The sequence below is a fragment of the Petaurus breviceps genome, unplaced genomic scaffold, assembly GCF_028583685.1.
Source record: "Petaurus breviceps papuanus isolate PSGF00001 unplaced genomic scaffold, PetGlider_PUasm1.0 90424, whole genome shotgun sequence".
Lineage (NCBI taxonomy): Eukaryota > Metazoa > Chordata > Mammalia > Diprotodontia > Petauridae > Petaurus > Petaurus breviceps.
The window spans coordinates 2,199,116-2,220,828 of NW_027187247.1; the positions used below are offsets into that span (position 1 = coordinate 2,199,116).

The following is a 21,713-nucleotide window of genomic DNA, read 5'->3' on the forward strand; positions in this document are numbered from 1 at the left end:
TTTTTATCTTCAGTGCTTAGAACATGATAGATGCTAAATAAGTGTTAACTAACTGATCATTTCATAGTTTGTCTACTGCTAGCATAACCCCTTTATTAGGATACTTAGCACAAATCATTAAATTTTGACTGAAAAATGTGTTTAACTTTCTGTAATACTATTTTGTTGACCACAATTACTACCTTTCTATGTGTTTTAAAGTTTCCATTGTATCAGAAGATATTTTAATTGACAGTTCTTTTTCATTTACCATATTATATAGTCTCAAATATTCTTCCTTTTAGGAACCTTTGGGCGTATTTTCCATGGAATTTTAATAGATGATAAAGATCCCAACAAAGAAAAACAAGCTTTTGTGAAAACTGTTAAAGGTAGGATTTTTCACAGTGTACTAACAATATTCTTTATTTAGGAAAAATATAAACTTCATTATATTGACTTAGGTGGTTCATTCACATAGTTAACTTGTATAAAGATAATTGGCATTCTTAACCATAGATCATAAGGAGATTCAGTTCTTTCATGTCTTAGATAATTCTTTTTAGAAATAGAAAGTGAGAAAATGGACTGACGTACAAAAATAATAAAAATCCATATGGATGATCTTGCCAGTGACAAACTAAATTTTGCACCAATTAAGTCCATTGTTATATGATCCAGTTTTGTGACAGTCAGTCATTGACTGTCTCTGAAGCTAAAATTAGTTATTAGATTCCAAAGCGACTATTTTATCCCGTAAGACTTTGATAACCTTTCTTTTTCTTTAGTTAAGATCTTTTGCACCATCTTTTTTTATTTTTTGCCTTTTTTGTAAGGCAATTGGGGTTAAGTAACTTGCCGAAGGTTACACGGCTAGTTTTGTGGGGGGGGGGGGGAGGGGGGGGTTGTGGGTGTGTGGGTGTTAAGTGTCTGAGGCCGGAACTGAACTCAGGTCCTCCTGACTCCGGGGCCAGTGCTTTACTCACACCATCTTTTGATATGTGGTTCCAGGTTTTTATTTTCTTTTTAACTTACTAGTTGATAGAGTTTGTTCTGAAAAGCATAAAGATTTTAGTACAACTTTATTTACACATGACTTCTTCACCAAAACTAGCAAAATAGTGATGATCCTTTAAATTCTAGAATTTTACTTTCCTTTGTTATTTTTCTTTTTAGAGGGGGGAAGGCAGGATAATTGGGGTTACTTAAGTGACTTGCCCAAGGTCACATGTCTAGTAAGTGTTAACTGTCTGAGGTTACATTTGAACTGAGGTCCTCCTGACTCCAGGGCCAGTGCTCTATTCACTGCGCCACCTAGCCACCCCCATTTGTTATTTTTTAAACTTTACTCATGGAATAGTTAAATAATTTTCAATTAGTGTTTTTCTTGGCCAACTTTGGAATGAAATAGAAATATAAGCTATTTTTTCACTGTGGTCCATATTTGTTGTTTGACTTCTTCAGGTATCACAAAGACATTCTTGTTGTGGAAAAAATACTTATTACCTCTTTTTATTGTGCATCTAAAGCCAGTTTTGTGGATTAATCACATTTAATTTTTGTGAAATAAATTTTACTAGTACTTATACTACTAAATATAATTCAAAGAAATAATTGAACATTTTAGGGATATCACAAGAATATTGGATGTTCTTCTTTTGGGAAAAATGTTATAGCAGTTTATTTGCTGTGAATATAAAGCCAATTTTATGGTTTAATGCATTTAATTGTGTAATAAATCTAACAGTGTGTATGTTCCTAAATACAGTTTAAATAATTATCATGTTAGGTATTTGTCTTTGGGAGAAAATGTGGTGTAATGAAGAGACTACTGGACTTTTAGTTAACTAAGAGCTTAAATCCCATTTTTTACTTGATAACTGTTCTTAGGCAAATCACTAAAGCGGTCTGGGTCTCAGCTTCCTTATCCGTGAAATGGGGCTTTCATCTTATTGCTGCCTTTTTCATGGCTCCTTAGTGGTTCCTCATTGCCTAGAGGCTTAAGTACAAACCTTTTCTGTTGTTTTAGATCTTCCATGTGGCTTACATCTGATATATTTTAGTTAATTTCCCAGTGTTACCAGTCACGAATCATGTGCTTGTCAGGTCATTCTCTTTGGGGTTATTCTTCAAGATTAACAAGACTAAATGTCCCTGTTTGCTACCTTTTCTCCTGTTACTTTCCTTTTTGGAATGCTATTTTCCTTTCTCCAACTATCCATGTTCTGTTTATTTCTCAAAGTTCATATTAAGTCTTTTATCTTGAAATCTTCTGTGATATCTGCATACCACAGTGAGCTTTCTTTTGTGAACTGTTTCATGTATATGTACCATTTTGTATAATTGATAGCTTATTGTGTAGTGATGTGGCAATGTCTGGATCATTTTTTTTTTACCTAGATTGTAAATTTCTCCAGTGTAGTGACAGTTGCTTATACTAGTTTGGGGCTTAGGATTTCCTTCTCACACATGTAGCAGAGAAGCAGCATAGCATAGTGGGGAAAGAGCTGGCTTCTGAGTCAGGAAGACTAGGGTTCAGGTCAGACTTCTGACTCACATGACTGGAGTGTTGTTGAGTAAGGCCATTGATCTCTCACTGCTCTGATCAACTCTCTAAAATTGTAATTTACAGAGAAGTTGCTGACCTGGATTGGTAAGTAGAGTTTCTTACCCTGAGAATTCCCTTTAACAGTGAAATTACCAGTTCATTCCCTCTTCTAGTTATATGTACTGAGCTGTGTACTTGGACATACACAGGCATATATGTACATATAAACATACAAGATAGTAATAGGGATCATACCTATGTTGTATAATGAATTCTCCACTTAGGAAACTCCCCGTACTAATACAGACATAAGTGTGTGTGTGTGTGTGTGTGTGTGTGTGTGTGTGTGTGTGTGTGTGTGACTTTCTCTCTCATCTTCAGCCACTCCCTATTTATGCTTCTTCCTTCCCTACTGTCTTCAAACACGTCCATGTTGCCCATATCCTTTTATTTCTTTATTTTTTCTTTTTGCAGGGCAATTTGGGTTCAGCAACTTTCCCAAGGTCACACGGCTAGTTTTTTTTGTGTGTGTGTGTGTGTTAAGTGTCTGAGGCTGGATCCAAACTCAGGTCCTCCTGACTCTGGGGCTGGCACTCTACTCACTGCACCACCTAGCTGCCCCACTCACATCCTTTTAAAAAACACTTCACTAGATCTTCCCATCCCTTCCCCTCAAGCTTTTTTCCTGTGTTTTTTCTCAGCCACACTCCTAGAAGAAGCCATCTACTTGCTCCATGCTGATTCTTCAGCCCTTCACTTCCTGGATTCTGAACTTAGAGCACAACTTGAAATAGTTCATCCAGAGTTACCAGTGATCTCTGTCATATCTAGCAAATCTCATGCTTCTTGGATCCCTTCCTGCCTGACTTCTTTGTTGCATTTGACATAGTTTACCTTCCTCTTCTCTCTAGGTTTGCACGACACTACTCTCCCTTGGCTTTTGTACTGCTGATAGACCACTCCTCAGGCTTCTCTGACATGTTCCTTAGCTATGGGTGTTCCCCAAGGCACTGAGTTGGGTCCTCTTCTGTTACCTTTACTTTCTGTGTTGGTATCTTTATCTACTTCTGTGAACCTAATTCTCATCACTGTGCAGATGACTATTAAATCTGTATATCTAGCCCTAGTATCTCTTCTTAGCTCCAGTTCTGCATCACCCATTCATTATTTGTTGGACACTTCAAACTTGGTGTCCTGGAGACATCTCAGATTTAGTGCCTATCAATCAACAAGCACATATTAAGTTCTTACTGTGTGCTAGGCACTGGCCCTGGAGAGATAAAAGAAAGGCAGAAACATGGATTCTGCTCCTGAGGAGATAATATTCTGTGTAGTGGAAAACAAACATCCAAATAACTATGTACATAAAAGATACATATATAATATAAATGGAAAGCACTCTTAGAGAGAAGGTACAAATAACAGGGGAAATGCGGAGTGGTGGTGGTGGTGGTGGTGGTGATAATGTAATCAAACCTGAGCTTTAGGAGAATCATTTTGGCCATTGAATAGAGGATTAGTTGCAGTGGGAAGAGGCTTGAGGCAGGAAACCCAATCAGAAAGCCATTAGAGTAGTGCATGTGTGAGGTGACGAGGAGAAAATATGCCTCCAGCACCACCTTTGCTACAAAGCTCTTCCTCATCTCCTTCTAGGCTCCTCTTTCCTTGCTGGAGGTTATTGATCCCCTTTTTATACAAGCTAATGAATGAGGGATAATAACCCTCCCATCTCTTTTTGTGACTTTTGAACTAAGGATGGGACTTGACCTCCCCACTGAAGGAAGTGATAGTAGTAGCTCTCCACGTGTAGTTCCTCACCTCAGATTACTAGTATCCTTGTTAGACTAGAGCCATTCTCTTTGGAGAAGGAAGAAGCTGATTCAGTGGTCTTTAGAGATACCCTAAAGTAGCTTATGCATTATAGTTGTCACCTCTCATCCTCAACCCCCAGTCAACTTTTCACTTAAAAGTAGTACTAACTGTAATCGTTACAGCAACTGTTTAACATATATACCCAATTATCATGCCAGGTCAGTTACAGCTAGTAAGTAGAAAAGCAGTATTCCAACCTAGATCCTTCGCCTCTACACCCACAGCTCATTCATGTAGAATTCTTTGTATGTTGTTTTTGGCAAAAATAAAACACTGGAGTATAGCAGAAAATATGCTATAATGCAAGTTATCATTGCATTATAATTCTAATCAACTTTGCTACTGACTAGCAGTGTATACTTCTATAAGTAACTTTAAAATTTAATTATTTCTAAGGTTCCTTTCATCTCTGTCATTTTATAAGTCTTTGAGACAATGATTTTATTTCAAGCAACTTTCAAAGAAAGTTTCACATTTCATTTTATACTTGTAGATATTCTCTAAAATATGTCTGCTGCCACTTGGCTTGTTCTGAATGGGTTTTGATTTTAGTTTATTTCTCTACAGAAGTAGCTAGGGGGAGGGGAGAAAAAGGAAATAATATTGATAAGAAAATACAATGTGGATACTTGGACTGTTTCTTGAGATAAGATTTGTATTTCCGTGAGTATTTGAAAAGTAGTCACTCATTCTTTTTTTGTGACCTACTCCTATAAATTATAATGTTCCTCCTTAACTGGAAGGAAACAAGAGAAAGCACAGTGAGTCCTTAGCTAAAATATTGTTGTCATTCTTGTAGTAGACAAAGAAGGGCACTGATCAAACTGCAGTGTACTCTCCTTAAGGTTATTAAAGATATGATGTCATCCACTTAAGTGGTACTGAGATTTTATCTTTTCTGAATAGCCCTTTTTGAATCAGTCTGTGTAGAACTGACAAGGGATCCTTCCCTTGAAATCACGTGTTACCCATACATGGACTTTAGCCATGCTTTATATTGCAGGAAAAAAAAAAAACTATTTCAGAAGAAACTATCTTGCTTTTGACTTTTTGGATTAGCAAGATTGGAATTTGGCTTCTCATAATTTTATTCATAAATTTACTATTTTGTGTCAGTGAAATTAGAATGTAAATTTGTTGAGATTAGGACCAGATTTCTCAGATATTGTGCTGTTTTGCAGCATGTGTACTACAAAGTTTGGGGTGTTACTGCAGATGAAAGAAAAAAATCATAAGTAATTTTTATTTAACATAAGTTTTATTCATCCAGCATACATAGAATGGTAAGTATAGTGTTCACAAAATAAATAAAATTTTCCCTTTACACATATGCAGTAGCCTCAAAATCCTTGAACTAGCAAAGAATTTACTGAAAACAGCTGTTTTTGGCAAAGTACACTGTACCTGTGGGAGTCTCCTGACTCTTTGAGTGTTGTCAAGTTAGCATTGTGTGCTCCTTGCAGCAGAGAGTACTTTGTTTGCCCAGTGTGTGCTCTTCCATGAGCAAAGAAAGGTTGAGAATCATTGGATTAGTACTCTCCTAGTTTGGATTACTCCATTTTGCAGATATATATTGTCTTGGGTGTTAGAAGATCTTTATTCTAGTCTTACCTGAGCTGCTGACTATAGTTGTCCCTCCTCATCCCCTTGAGTATGTCTGGACAAGTCAGTCAGTTGACTTCCCTGGGCCTTACTTTTCTGACCTCCGAGGTTCCTTCCAGCTCTGTCGTTTTATGAGTCTGTGAGACAGTTACTTTATTTTACCCTACCCCCTTGCTCCTTTACTCCAGGAATATGCCATAAGCAAATATATGCTTAATAAATTAGAAGTTAAAGAGCTTTTTTTTTTTAGTTTTTCTAATTACAGTATTTAATGACGAACATTTTCATCAGTAAAAAGGTAAAAATATTCTCAGAGTGTGGGAAAAACTACAGCAATCACTTCATCCACCCTTCTTTCGACTTTACCCTCTTTTATTTCTTTTAAATCCAAGTATAATTTTTTAACAGAAATTCACTTAATACTATTTCAGATGTTACTTAATTTTTGGTGTTTGGAATAACCTACTCCTAACCTTCAGGTTTGGGATTCTCTTTGCTGTCGTCTTGTGCCTTGTCTTTTATCTGTTGTTGCCACCCTCTGGAGTGGCAAGAAAATCTTTGTATTATAGCTAAATTCTCTCATTCAGTGTCTAACAACTATTCTCACTTCGCCACATTTACTAAAATCTAACAACCCTAAATGAGGATATAGCCACCAGAGAAATCAAGTCATCAGTTGAAAAGAGGCAGGCATTATGGTATAAAACCCATAGAACCGATTTAAGTCCCATCTGTCCCTCTTCAATGACCCCATTTGTAAAGTGGAGGTTGGAATGTATAATTTGTGGGGTGCTTTCCAGATCTACAATTCTTTGATCCTGTATTATTAAGCAGAGAGAACAGTCAATAAAGTCACAGCAAATTTTGTTATCGTATAATAGCAACTTAAAAGAAAACCATATATACCAACAGACATTGAGATGAGTTTGCTTTGTGAAAGTCTTTGTGGCTAATCTTAACTATCTCTTACTTAGAGTCTTATGAGAATTGTCTAAGGCACTGAGAGGTTAAATATCTGGGCCTGTGGTGGCATAGCTAGTTTATGTCAACAGAAGCAGGACTTGAACTCATGTCTTAGTAACTCAGCCCTTTATCTTCTGCCATGCTGCTTCTCATTTTAACTATAATAGTAGTAGTAATAGTAGCAAAACACTTTACAGATATTATTTTATCCTCACAACTCTTGGAGGTAGGTGCTATCATTATCAATTTTACAGATGAGAGTATTTTGAACATAATTTTTGAGTTATCCTTTTTATAGATATGATGGTTAATGCTTTTTTGTATGTGTTGAATGTGTTTTTATGTTATCAGTGGACCGATAGTTTTTAGTTGGATTTTATCTTTTAATTTTATAATGGAAGTTAACAAAAAGAAAAAATTCACTTGACACACATTTTCTTTTCAATAGTACTTAAATTCCTTTGTTCCATTAAGTAACACCTATAGATGAGTAGCTTAGAGGTTCTACTAAAATTAGATGAATTGTGGTCCCAAATTCTTTTGCTTATTTTGCATCTGAAATTGTGAACTCAGAAGCAAAAAATAAAGTAAAAGTTAGTGGAAAAGTTTGAATTTGAGTTTGTTTAGTGATTATCTCAGTGTTTAAAAAATGTTTTTATTATTAATATAAAGTTTTAAATAAAACTTGATTTAATTATCTTCTTTAAAGTTTATTGTAATTTGATTTTTGAATCGAATCATTTCTACATTTTCTAATTTTCAAAGAAAATTACAATAATGGATTTGAATTATGTATCTAGTACTATTGTTCAAAATTATTTTCCTTTCCTAGACCAAGCTTCTGAAATTCAAGTGACAATGATGCTCACTGAAAGCTGCAAGCTCCGAGGTCTTCACCACAGGTGAGAAGAAATTCCTTTTCAAGTGATTTTATAGTGGATACCAAATTTTTGAGGGACATTGTATAATCGTGAGGATATTGGAACAAAAGAAAATCTGTTTTAAAAATATGAGTAGAGAAGCATTATGGAATAATACAAAGAAATGTTTAATTCAGATTCCAAGACCTCGGTTTGAATCTTTTCTGTGACTATAATGGATAAGCAGCTTAATTTTTCTTATTCTTCTGAAAAATGTGAATAATACTATTTACCTTATAGAATTGTTATGAGAAACATGTTTAGTAGATCTTAACATGAGTTATTGTTATTTTAAAATTTAGCTTTTTATAGCTTAATATAAAGGAACTGCAGTATAGATCTTCTGTGTCAGAGTGGAACAACAGTGCTGCTTGCAGCTGCTGTGGGGGTGTGTCCAATAACACCAGCACATAGGAGGGCTGCTAGCACAGGTTCTTTGATCTGCTTTTCTAAAGGAAAGCAACTCAAAATGGGTCAACAATCTTACTTTAATCAAACCTATATATCATTTACTTAGTTCAAGGGAAAAAGTAAGCACCCTGAACTTCAGAGAAAATATAAACAGAAAATAGAAAGACCAACATACATACATCACAGATCAACAGACAGATCCAGCTGTCTGACCATTACATACATATGTAGTTACCAGAGAGAGAAGCACCAACATCTGGGTTTTCAAGGCCAAGGGGCTCCATGTAAAGCCAAGCATGAGCAGCTTTCCAGAGGACTGCTGATGTGAATAGCTTTCAAGATTCTGATTACACAGTATAGTGAATTCTCTATTCAGTAACAGATTAAGGCAAAACATTCACAGAAAATCAAAATACAGCATTCAGCATGTTACAACTTAACACTAAAATGGCCACATAGTTTTCACCAAAGTGGTCACATAGTTTTAAGCAAAAGATAACATTCATTTAATAAGCCCTTCATTTAGTAAATTCTTAGTCACCCTTGAGGAGGCAAGCCTCCTTAATTGACACAAAGTACAAAGGTCAAAGTCCTGCATCCATGGGGTTCAATTAAGTTACGACATCATCAGTCACTACTAAGTACCGGTACCTCTTAAGGGATAGTGGAAGTACAAAGGCCATCCACCCCTAGGTCACAATTAAGTTACAGTCTCATCAGTCAGTATTAAATACCCAAGGAGAAGTCTTTTCATCTTGACTTGAAGCAGGCTCTCAGCTTCCATGGTTCCTCTTCCATGGTCCCAGCTCCTGCCCAAATCTAACCAACTGTCACCTGAGTTCAAAGGCAGACAGCTCCCAGCTCCTTGTCCAGCTCTCCATGCAGTTCCTGTTCCATATTGAAGCTCACAGTGTCCAGTCTACCACAGACCTCTCACAGCCTCTGTTCCTGGGAAGACAAAGCTCAGCAAAGCCACAACAACATTTATACACATTAACAAAGCCACAACAACATTCATGCACATTGCCAGCATCCTCACCAATTCACTTTCTGCCTATGGAATCAACATAGACCCAAAACAGACAGGCAAAGTACCGGCACCGCAGTCATGCTTCCTCAGTCTTCGGCAGCTCTGGCTGACCCTCAGAAGTCTTCAGCAGCTCCCAGGAGAAGTTGGAAGCTCTCAGCAGAAGTTCTCAGAACAAAGGTCTCAGCAGAAGCTCCGCCACCATAAGCTCTGTTCTCAAAATCACTTTCTCCTGCCTGGGCCTCTCCTCCTCAGCCACTTGGCTTGCTCCAAGAAGTTCTGACTCTCCAGCTTGTGCCTTTCCTTATATAAGGTATTAGCTCCTTCCTGTTCTAGCCTCTTCTGTTACACCAGGAAGTCCATCCCACTGTGACATTCACAAGATCTGGGTCCCAATACTTGACAAAATCGTGAGCTTGGAACTAAGTGCTAAGTACCTGTTAGCTTGCCAATACAAGGGGATCTTAAAATTCCATTACTATTATACTCCTTAACAGCTACCCAGAGTCTTCTCTGGCTACATTACTTAACACTCTTCCTATGAGTAAGCTCCAAAGCAAAATATTAACCCCAAGAGTATATATATACTTCTTCAGGGTCAGAGGGCATCACAACCCTCATGACCCTGCCTCATTACAAAGTAACAAAAGGTGTGGACCTTCCTGGGAAACAAGCCTCCCCTAATCAAGTTTCTCTTGTTGGGCTCTAGGTAAGGCCTATTAATAGGTGGCAAAGATCTTCAACTCCTGTTAACATTACACAGGGAATGTTCCATTATGATAAGTCAAAGATAATATGAAATTAGAGATAGTAGCCAGTGTAGTATAATGGGAGCAGTACTGACTTTAGAATAGGGAAACCTGTTTTTGATTCCCACCCTGTGTAATGTAATGTCAAGGAAAGGCAACTTCCCAAGATTCAAAATACCAGCATAGGTGCTCTCCATTTTATTCAGTGACAAATCAAGAACAGAGAAGGTCAAAACATGACATCATTCAAAATACAGCATTTACTAAGTGTGATTAAATAATCTCCAAGTACTACCCCACCCCAGGACCTTCCATTCATTCAATCAATTACAAAGTCCCTGTTCTGAATACTACTCCACCCCTAGGCTGTACCTTCATTTGGTCCATCACAAAGCCCCTCTTCTCAAATGGAGATTAGTTTCCAAACATAAGTAAAGTACATTCATTTGTTCAACCATAGAACACAAAAAGGTCAAAAGTTCCCCACCCCTGGATCACAATTGAATCTACCCCAGAGTTACAATCAAGTTTAAGCACAGCACTTAATACTCAAATGGAGATCTTTTCTTCGTCTTGACAGAGGCAAGTTCTCAACAATCTTAGTTCCTGGGGAGACAAGGCTTAGCAAGGCCACAAGATACATTGCCAGTCTCTTCATTAATTCATCCTCTCTCTGCAGAACAGTCCTAGAACCCCTGAAAACATTAGCAAAACCCTCTCCCAGGATTTCTGTAAACATACAACAAGAAAATCCTTCTTCAGGGCTTCTGAACCAACAGAAAGGTTCCCAGACCCCTGCAACAACAGCACTGTCCTTCACCAGTGGACAGTATTCACTCTCTGTCTGCAGGACAGTCTCAAGAGCTCTGAACCAACAGAAAGGTTCCCAGACCCCTGCAACAATAGCACTGTCCTTCACCAGTGGACAGTATTCACTCTCTGTCTGCAGGACAGTCTCAGGGGCTCTTAGCCAACAGCCAGGTTCCAGGACTTCTTCAACAGGACTGTCTTTCACCAGTGGACAGATCTGGCAAAACAACATCAAAACAGACAGACAAAGTACCAGCAAAACAGCCATGTCTCCTCAGTCCTTGGCAGCTCCAGGGGCAGGTCTCAAAAGTCCAGGGCGATTCAAAGTGGCCCCCAGCAATCCTCTCAGTCTCTCTCTGCCTCCACGAGGTGCTGCTTCCAAAAAGTTCTTCTGCCTCTCTCTTGTCTCTCCAAATCTGCATCACCAGCTCCTCCCAGTTCAGGACTCTCTTTTCACATCAACAAGTCCATCCCACAGGTGGGATTAACAAGCTCTGGGTTTTAACACAATCAGTTTGAAAACCAAGCCAATACAGGGGGATCTTTATATTCCATTACTATCACACCCTGTTGTCAGTATGTTGAGTGACTTGGGTAAATCACTTCTCACTGTGCTCACTTGTTTCCTCTGTAAAAAGAAAGTTGGACTAGATCCATGAGGTCCCTTTCAGCCCTAAAGCAATGGTTCTGTGATATATTCAGGTATGTTGAATATGTCTTTGTCAAATTGGTGGAAAGTTTGTTAGCAGAACAAAAAACAAATGTAATGGAAATGTGGCTATCCTCCTGGGAATACTAAATGTTTGTGGATTTTTCTTGAAGAGGATAGAAAATGATGGGTCCACCAAAACTAATTAATATTGTAGTTTCAAAAACCAAAACCACACCAATAACCAGAATTAGAGAATTGAGTATGTTATTGGTTAGCTTTTGTAGAGGTGGTGTTCAGCATTGAAAAGAAAATAGTTTAACTGATTTGCTAAGAGAGCCTGTATGATAATGAAAAGAACCCTGAAGTACAAATCCTTGAATTTGCTAATAACTTATTGTGACTTTTTGCGCTAGATAACATGTTGGTCTTATAGTCGCTTAACCTCTCTCAGCCTCAGTTTCCTCATCAGTAAAATGAGGACAAAAATAGCACATACTTAACAGCTGAAGAATTTTTGCTCACCTCCTCATGCCTCCTTCTTCATTAATTGTTCAACAATTAGGGTTGATTTTCATCAGTCAGGGGTACCCCCCCCTTTTCTAAAATTATATTAAGGCATTCGGTATCTTCATTAGGGGTCTTTGGTTACTGAGAGAAACCACTAACCATTAAGGTTATCATCTAACCTAATTAATAAGTCAGTTATTAATTGCCCAGAAACTCTGTCTTTCAGGCTATTCATTTGTCTCAGTCTGTATTATCAAATGTAAGCCAATAAGTGACTGAGTATTGATAGTCAAGTTCCCTTGTTCTTTTCAATAAAGAAAATATCTTTTCTTCTTTCCTTACAGGAACCCCCCACCCATTTCTCCCTGATGAACATCTAACAATTGGTTCCATTCCATACATCCAATGTTTTGATTATACTATTAAATCACATTATGACCTTTATTAACATGATTAGACATGCTGCTGATGTGTATGTCAAAAACTAGGGTAAATATGTATTGGAATATATGTACATGAAAAGGTAAAGAGATAAGGCAATAAGCAGCTAGCATTACACAGTGTGCTTTTTCATAGATTTTTTCATAGATTATAAGATTGTCTTCTTCCTGGTTTAATTGATTGATAGATTAGTTATTTGAAGTATGCTTTCAGTATATGTTATCCATAGTAGGGGAAGAGTCCACTAATGCTTTCAGTAAGAAACATTATATAACATCAGCTAAAACAATTATAGATGGAAAAAAAAATTAAGGCTAAAATTGAGCATATATTATTTAATTTGTATTTCCCTGTTTTCACTTCACAGTGTTAGTATACTCTATACTTCAATTCAGTTTAGTAAGCATTTCTTAAGTATCTTCTAGAAACTAGGCATTATGCTCTGCGCCAGAAATATGAGACAAAAGGAATTTGGAAGGGCTTCCCACAGTGGGTGGCACAGGAGCTAGAGACTCTGCAGAGGTAGTGGTGAATAAGTATTATATTATAGACACTGGGATGTCTGTATAAGACATTGTGGGTATGTGGATTTGACTGGAATGGACAATGTAAGAAATAGTGAAAGTCTAGAAAGATTATAGATGGCTTTGTGGGAATTGAGAAGATTAGAACAGCAAGTGGGAGTGGGAATTGAGTGAACTTCACTGACTCCATCTTGTGACTCAGTTCTGGAGCTAGCTCAGTTCCCTTTCTGTTCAGTTATGGGCCTAGTCCAATTTCTGTCTCCTAAGGAAATTTTATTCAATTATGAGAATTGTGAGAGAACTTTATTGCATTGTTTAAACCTATCCCTGGGTGCCTGGGAAGCCAGACCAGCTCTACCTGCTTTTTTAGAGGCCTTAAATAAGCACCCATATTATGGTGACCAAAAACCTTCTCAGATCCAAAGATTCTTGCAAAGAGGTTTATTACAATTATACATCTCAAGCAACCCATATGTCTGGGTTTCTGGCCCCATACTAGTCAATCAGTTATTGTTTCCATGTCCCTTTGATTGAATACAGATACTTGGGGGGAGTGGAAGGGTAAGTGGGACATCTCTTTATGATTTCAAGGAATTGCACATGTTTGCTTTCCCCTTCCCAACTTGCAAAGTCCCTAATCTTTTCTCCAGTTAGAAATCAGATTACCTGATTTTGTGTGCTGGTTAATTGTTTTCTTTTAATTAATCGGTCTTATTTGATTGTTTTTAATGCATAAAAATTTGTCTTTCACAGTGTATGGGGTCCAACTCTAAGCTTAGAAGGTCTGGTGCTGATTTGTTATGCACTCAGCATGCATTGCTTAATAAATTAACATGCTCAGAAGCTTGAACCTTTGTTTCCTCAGTCACTCCATCTTGTAATGCTTCCAATGCTTGGCTGAGGATTTTGTGTTTATCTTAGCTACGGTAGGGAGCCACTGAAACTTCTTGACCAGGGGAGTACCAAGGTCAACTCTGCTTTAGGAAGATTATTTTGTCAGCTCTACATATTGAAGATAGGAGAAGAGAGAAATAGAATCAGGGGGAGATTCATTAAGAGGATAATGAAGTAGTTCAGAAGAGAAGTGATGAGGATCTGAACTAGGATGATGGCCATGTGAATGAAAAGGAGAGGGACACGAGAGATGCGGATCTATAACTGATAGGATGAAGCCGTGTGGCTAGAAGATTAGTGGCTTCCTCAACAGGAGTAGGAAAGGTTGCAGGCTTAGGGGCAAAGGTAATTGGAGAGGATTCCTATCTAGCTACTGGCTACTGTCTGTCTATCACGTATGTATGTGTATATCTAGAGTGTATACAGAACTTTCAGTAGACTTCTGATTTACTTTCAACTAAGACTAATTAATACACTTATTTTACAGATTAAAAAAATGAAATCATTATTGAGTGATTATGCGAAAGCTTTCTCAAAATTTTGTGTCAAAACTTTGGTGACAGCTTTGAGAGAAGCCAAAACTACTTTAGTTCTATTCCAGTGCACCTCCTGCTATAAGTCATTGCCCCTCTCAAAGCAATCATTTCACATATATTGTTTCTTGGTATTGTTGCTGTTTTTCTTGTCTTGACAGTTTCGTTCTTCTTTAATGAAGATAGAATTTAGAAAAGGCCAAAAAGTATTCCTTGCATTAAAAGTGCTGCACATAATGTATTTGCAAAATTTGGTTACTTATGATAAAAAAGATCCCAGTGCATGAAATTTTGAGAGTTTTTATTCTTTTTAATCTACAACCTAGGTTAGCATCTGCTTTAATACTTTCTAAGTACATACCCCCATTTCCAAGGGATAATAGTCTTAAATTCCTACTAACTTCTTCTGTACTTAGGTATTATATTTACTATATATATATATATATATATATATATTATATTTATATTTATTATATTTAGGTATTATTATTACTTTGTATTAAATTACTCTATCAGCAAGCACCCCAGCGTCCCTAGGGTGGCTGCCAACACAGGTTCTTAGATCTGCTTTGATAAAGGAACTCAAAATGGGTTAACAAGCTTACTTTAATCAGTCAAATATGTGTCGTTTACCTAGTTCAGGGGAAAAAGGTCAGCACCCTGAACTTCAGAGTATACAGACAGAAATATCAAGACAGAGAAACAGATCAAGTAGACAAGTTTCCAAACTGTCCAACCATTACATCCATACCAAATCAACATCTGGGTTTTTCAAAGCCGATGGGGGGGCTCTCAACAATGGCTTCCCAGAGTCTCATCTGATCAAATCACAGAACACTTCTCAAAGTGAGCCCCAAAACAAAGCCTCAAATCAGGGTTTATATAGCCTTCTCCCGGGTCAGAGAATGTAACAACCTTCTGGACCCACTGGCCAATCAAAAAGTATCTACTGAAAAACAAGGCCCCCACCCCAGGCTCCAGGCACTTTAGCCTAGGGGCAGGGAAGATCTTAAAAATTTACATTCCCATTACAATTACATACAGTGTATATGTTAGTGGTTAGTAGTACATATATGACATTTTATCTTGAAGGCAAGTTTTTTAATTACAAGAAAACATCCTATCAGCAGCATGTCATTTGATGTGGTTTGTGCCAAAGAACTTTTGTATAGTTGACTGAATTTCTTTTTATCACTTCCAGCTTTTTATGGTTTCTTATTTCTGTGCTTTATCAGCAAAAATTACTGTGTATGATTGGATTGTGGATTTTGTGAAGATGGAGAATATATAATACAAGAGGAAAAGATGGTTTGGAGTCAGCTTATGAGAGGTTTAAATGCAAGGGTTCATATTGTTCCTAAGGGGAATAGGGAACCTCAAGAATTTTGGTGGGAAAGTGGTATGGTCTTACCTTCATTATAGGAAATGAAGGATGGATTAAAATGGAAAGAGTCTTGAGGTAGTGAGACCAATTAGGAGATTGTTGTAATAATCCAAGCAAGAGATGGTAAGAGTCTTAAAACTGGAGAAGTGAGAGGAGAGAGGAGAGGATGTGAGAGATGTTATAGGCATAAAAATGACAAGATGTGGTAGGCTTAAGGGATAAAGTGAGAAGGAGACAAAAATGAGACTGAAATTTCAGAATTGAATGACTGAGGAAATGGTGATTCTTTAAAAGAAATAGGGAAGTTTGGGAGAAAAATGAATTTTGAGGGAAATAAAGGTGTTCATTTGGTCATGTTGAATTTGAGAAGTCTCAGGGACATCCAGTTCAAAATGTCCAAATGATAATTAGTGATGTGAGACTGGAGCCAAAATAAATGGGGTTAGGGCTAGATCTATATATCTGAGAATCATCTGTATGGAAATGATAATCAAGTCTATGGGAACTGATAAAGGAGACTTAGGGAGGAAAATGTATAGAGAGATGTGGGCCTAAGTCAGCCATAGTACATACTCACAGTTAGTGGGCAAGGGATGGATGAGTTTTAAAAGACCATGAAACTGTAGAAGGAGCAATTGAACTGTTTAGGGAGACAACTATTAGAAGAATAGTGTCACAAAAAGGTCATCAGGAAAGAATATCCAGGAAGAGAGGATGATCAACAGGGTCAAAAAGAGGTCAAGAAGGATAAGGAGGAAAGTCTATCTAATTTGGTAATTAAGAAATCATGGTAACTTTGGAGTAAGGAGAAGGAAAGTTTCATGGAGAATATAGCATTTATATTGATCTTTGGGAAGATACAGTAAGATTTCAATGGAAAGTAAGGGGAAAAGTACCTAGGTAGAGGGAAGAACATGAGAAACACAGAGATGGGAATATGTTAATTGTGGTTGGGGAGCAGGGAGTATAGTCCATCTTGGCTATAGTATAGAAAAGACATTTTTGATAAGACTGGAAGGATAGGTTGGGTCTGTTTGAATGTCAGATATTGTCTGGACTTCATTTGATATTCAGTGGGTAAATCTTTGAAGGGTTTTGAGCAAGTTAGTGACAAGATGTACTTTATGAAGATCATTACTCTTGTTGCCTACCCTGAGCCCTGGTAATGTTTGTTTTACTTAGTAAGATTAGTTTGGAGGCAGAGAAAGACTTAATTAGGATTAGGCATACTTAATAGTTGTTGACCAACTAATGTCTTGACCACTGATGGAATACATCAAGTAGCAGCAAAGATTTCAGTGCCATTCTGTTCCATGTGTTCTACATCCATTTGATGTAAGAACCAAAATTTCAGTGGGAATGCATGTCTGAAGGAAGTCAGTGTTGTCCAACAATCAGTGATTTGGAATTGAAACTATGTTGTTTGCATAAAAAAAAAATGGTAAAACATCGATTTAAAGACATTCTCAGCCAGGCTTTCCTGTTTAATTTCCATATAACAGGCAAATTAGGTTTAGAAAACTGTTTCTAAAATAGCCCCCCTTTGATCCATATTTAAAAGTTAATTCTTAGAGTAGCATGAAAAGGCAGCATGTCTAACATAGTAGAGGGCCAGCTTTGGAATCCAGAAAACCTGGGTTCAAGTTCTTCCTGAGATATATTGGTTGTGAGACTAGGAGCAGGCAAACTACTTAACCTTTCAGTTCTCCACTCAGTTCTCTTAAGATTATAAATTAAAGAGTAGTTGGTTAACTACCATGGAGGGAGTTTCCACATTTTATAGATGACGAAACAAGTTTGGAGAAAAAATGTCTTGTATAAGGCAACAGGTAGCAAATATTCAACCCCAAGTCTTTTGTCTCAAGTTCATTTCTTTTCCAATTACATCAGGCTGTTGCTCAAGAAAATTAATTTGCAGTGCAATGAGGGAGAAATTCTACTCTGTTTAACTATGGTGTTTTATTTTAAGGAATGACTTTCATTCTATATGTTTTGAATACTTTATCTTTGTTTTGCAGTTTATATTCATAATACTTTTTTTCCAGATTGTTTTTGCTTTTTGTCCCGTTTGTTAAAATAGATAACTGAGGTTTTGGATTTTACTTGTTTTTCTCTTTCCTATTTTGTATCCATTTTGTAGAAATTTGCTTCCTATCACTCATGTTTGTATAGAAGAAGGAGAAAAACCCATGGTGTTATTGCCATATATGAACTGGGGAAACCTTAAATTGTTCTTACGACAGTGCAAATTAGTTGAGGCCAACAATCCTCAGGTAAGAGAAACTTGCCCAAATACCACTAATGAATAACTTATGCTAACATCCTTAGAAGAAGTGGAAAAATGCTTATGAATTTAGAAATTAATGGCAAATCAAAAGCATTAAAGAAGGAAGACAAAAATGGGACAGAAACACAAAAACCTGTCAAGCTATATTAAAAGGAAAATGAATTATGATTCATCTGACTTGACCAGAGTGTTTACCCTTTCTCTCTTATCCCCCCCAAACTGTTGCTGATTTTGCTGAATTTATTTCCAAAATGCATTTATTCATTGTAGTTTAAAACCCTTTAATACATTGGCAATAATGCTCAAACATTTCTGTAAAAGCATTACCTTTATCACTTTGTTATAGATAAGGATACAGAGTTCAGAGTTCCTTGCTCAAGATTACAAATATAATTACTCATGACTATAATTTGGGTTGTACTAGAAAATAGGTTATATAATAGATTATAAAAAAATTATAGATAAGTGTACTTACCTATATCATAGATAAATGTACATATAAAAACAGTATGCAGATAGATGGGCATCTTTCTATAATATAATCAAATTTATTTATATACATATTTATGGATTTATAGGCATATATATATATATATATATGTCCAGATATATGTACATCTATCTATGGACTGTTTTTAGCCCTATTTGTGGTGTTCTAAGAAGAACTGTTGTTTGGTGTTCTCACACTGAGAGCCACTGAACTGTTAATTGTTTGGTGTTCTCACAATGAGAGCCACTGTTTTGATAACAATCTGCAGTGAATTCAGCAGAATCCCGAAGTTTTGTTGCTAGATAGATCTCGTAGCACCTTGAAAAAATTTTAGCAGTACATTTATTAAAGAGTAGTAAATGCTGTCCATCTTCTCTCCCATTATCCTCAAGGTCAGAGTGATCATTTGACTCATTTCTGATGCCGTCTATAAACTGGAAGAAGATACTCATTTGAACATTTTTAACAATTGAAATACATTATCTAGTATAATGATATTTATAGTCAAGATCTAGCTTCTAGAAATGATGCTCTAGGTGGAAAGAAATATTTAGATATGAACTAGACACATATGAAGGGAGGAAAGCATCAGTTTTATTGGAAGTATTTTGTTTTGATTATTTGACATTACCATTGTGAATCACAGGCAATTTCCCAGCAAGACCTAGTACATATGGCTATTCAGATTGCCTGTGGAATGAGTTATTTGGCAAGAAGGGAGGTCATTCACAAAGATCTGGCTGCTAGAAACTGTGTGTAAGTACTATGTTATTATTATCAATTAATAATGATGACTATTTCCTGGATTTGTGACATATACTACAAAGGTATATTTAAATGATAACCATGATTCATCTTTTTATTGTCTCCTTTTTTGTTTTCAGCATTGATGATACACTTCAGGTAAAGATCACTGATAATGCCCTATCCAGAGACTTATTCCCCATGGATTATCACTGTCTAGGGGACAATGAAAATAGACCAGTTCGATGGATGGCTCTTGAAAGTCTGGTTAATAATGAGTTCTCCAGTGCTAGTGATGTGGTAAGTTCTGGTACTTCCAGATATTGATAGAATAGGGAAAAAAATGCCTTTCTCTTAATCACATTCATTTTTTATAAGGTGTTCTTTTTCTTGTTGACCAAGAACTAAAGAAAACAAATGCACTTTGTTCTTAGTTAGGCCATCTAATAAAGAGAAGTGGTGGAACAGATTCAGAAATCATTTCTATTTTGTTTCGAAATGTTTTGTGTTCTTTTTTTCTAGTAGATTTTACCTTCTTGGTTCTTTTATTTGAACAAATAATGAAATGAATTTCTAGTTCCTATAAGTGTGTGAAAAGTGTTCAACTAGGTAGTAAACAGGGAGCTTGGAAGTCTAATGGGGAACTGAATCTATTGGAACAATTCAGAGATTTCTTTTTTATAGATTATATGTTATTAGAGCTGGAAGAACCCTTACAGTTTAACCGCATTACTGTACAAATAAGGAAACAGAGATCTGTTTTATAGAGAACCTTGTCTACACAATGGAATTGCATAATATAATCATTCATATGCCAGGAAACTAGTGTACTTTCTTCATATATAGAGAGAGCAGTGGAGCATTTGGTCTATTTGTTAAGCATCATTGAGTATAAACATTGTATTACTAGTTGAAGCAATGTGGTTTAGTGGGAAGAAATTGGACTTAGGAAAGACTTGGATTCAATTTTTACATCTAACACTTTCCAGTACAAGTCACAACTTCTGTTTCTTTATCTGCAGAATGAAAATAGTAGTATGTCTATATCTGCCTCAGGATTTTAATGAATATTTAACATGAGAATAGATCGAAGTGCTATTATAAAGGTCAGGTTTTTTAGCCATTTGCACAGAGAGCTGAACTAAGGTTGCCAAAACATTCAGTAACCTAGACCGTTTGAACAAACAGAATCCATTAGCTTTTTAGCTCACTTCTCCATCTGTTCATAATGTAAAATATACTTTACATAGGGAATTATATCTAACTGAATATTTGTGTGTCTTTTGGTGGAGCTAAAAGAAGTATAGTGTTGATAAGTAAATAGCAGTGTTGGTTATTGCTGACTCCTAATATACAAACTCACTTGAAATGTTAGTAACAGTTCAATTCACAAAGCATAGTCTAGTTAGGTGAATGTTATTAACATACAGCATGCTAAAATTAGAGCACATTGTGTGGTGCAGTATAATTCATGGCTGAAATATGCAGAGCAAGCTGCAGCAATATGATTGGGAAGGAGACCTGTAAGGATGACTAGGACTTGGACTGTGAGAAAGGGACAGCAAAACATTCTGGGGGAAGGAAAAAGCTTCTTATATTCAAGATGGGTAAGGAAATGTGCCTGAGTGAAATAGTATGGGTTGTAGACTAGCAGCAAGTAAAATTGGATAGAAAGACTAGACTCAGATTATGTGGGGCTTTGAATTCCAAGCTGGAGTTTGAGCTGCATTTGAAATGCTTTGAAAAGTTATTGTAGATGATTGTGTGAGAGGTAAAGTAAGGGAGAAGGGAAACAGATTTGTATAGTGAGGACAGTTTTGATGTGGAAGTCAGGAGAACTGAGTTGTGGTTCCCCACTAACTAGCTGTGTTAGTTTTGACAAACCTCTTTATCCCTCTTGGCCTCATTTTCCTCAACTATTAAGTACTGGGTTAGAGTACATAACCTCTGTTAGTCCCTTTCCATCTGTATCTTTATGAATGGACTTGACACAGGACAGAGATTGGAGCCAAGTAACCCAGCTAGGAGGTTGTTGCTATAACTTAGGCATAGAGCCTGAATGGAATGATGTATATGTGGCAAAGAGAATTTGAATTTTTGAGGAAAAATTACGAATGAAAGACATTTTATGGTTTCAGTCGAAGTGAGCATCATTGACAGAAATGGGGAATTTGGGAAGGAAGTTTCTATTTTAAACATATATTTCAGATGGTGGTACATCCAAACAGCTTTCATAGAAGGAACTTTGAAATATGAAACTGAAAATATAGATTTGAGAAATATTATTGTTGAAGTGGACACTGAAATGTGGAAAATGGATGGACTTTGCCACGAAAGTGTGGCAAGAGGAAAGAAAGTACATTGGACTGAGAACTG

At 36.7% G+C, this 21,713-nt stretch overlaps 1 protein-coding gene across 2 annotated transcripts in view; it reads left to right on the forward strand.

The window, feature by feature from the left end:
* RYK (receptor like tyrosine kinase) overlaps window positions 1–21,713 on the forward strand; it is a 115,956-nt gene that overhangs the window by 68,267 nt on the left and 25,976 nt on the right. For both annotated transcript variants that reach the window (XM_069108714.1, XM_069108715.1), the window contains exons 9-13: window positions 285–371; window positions 7,797–7,866; window positions 17,957–18,089; window positions 19,240–19,349; window positions 19,478–19,637. In XM_069108714.1, coding sequence (XP_068964815.1) covers window positions 285–371; window positions 7,797–7,866; window positions 17,957–18,089; window positions 19,240–19,349; window positions 19,478–19,637 — 560 coding nt within the window. The remainder of the gene's footprint in view (window positions 1–284; window positions 372–7,796; window positions 7,867–17,956; window positions 18,090–19,239; window positions 19,350–19,477; window positions 19,638–21,713) is intronic.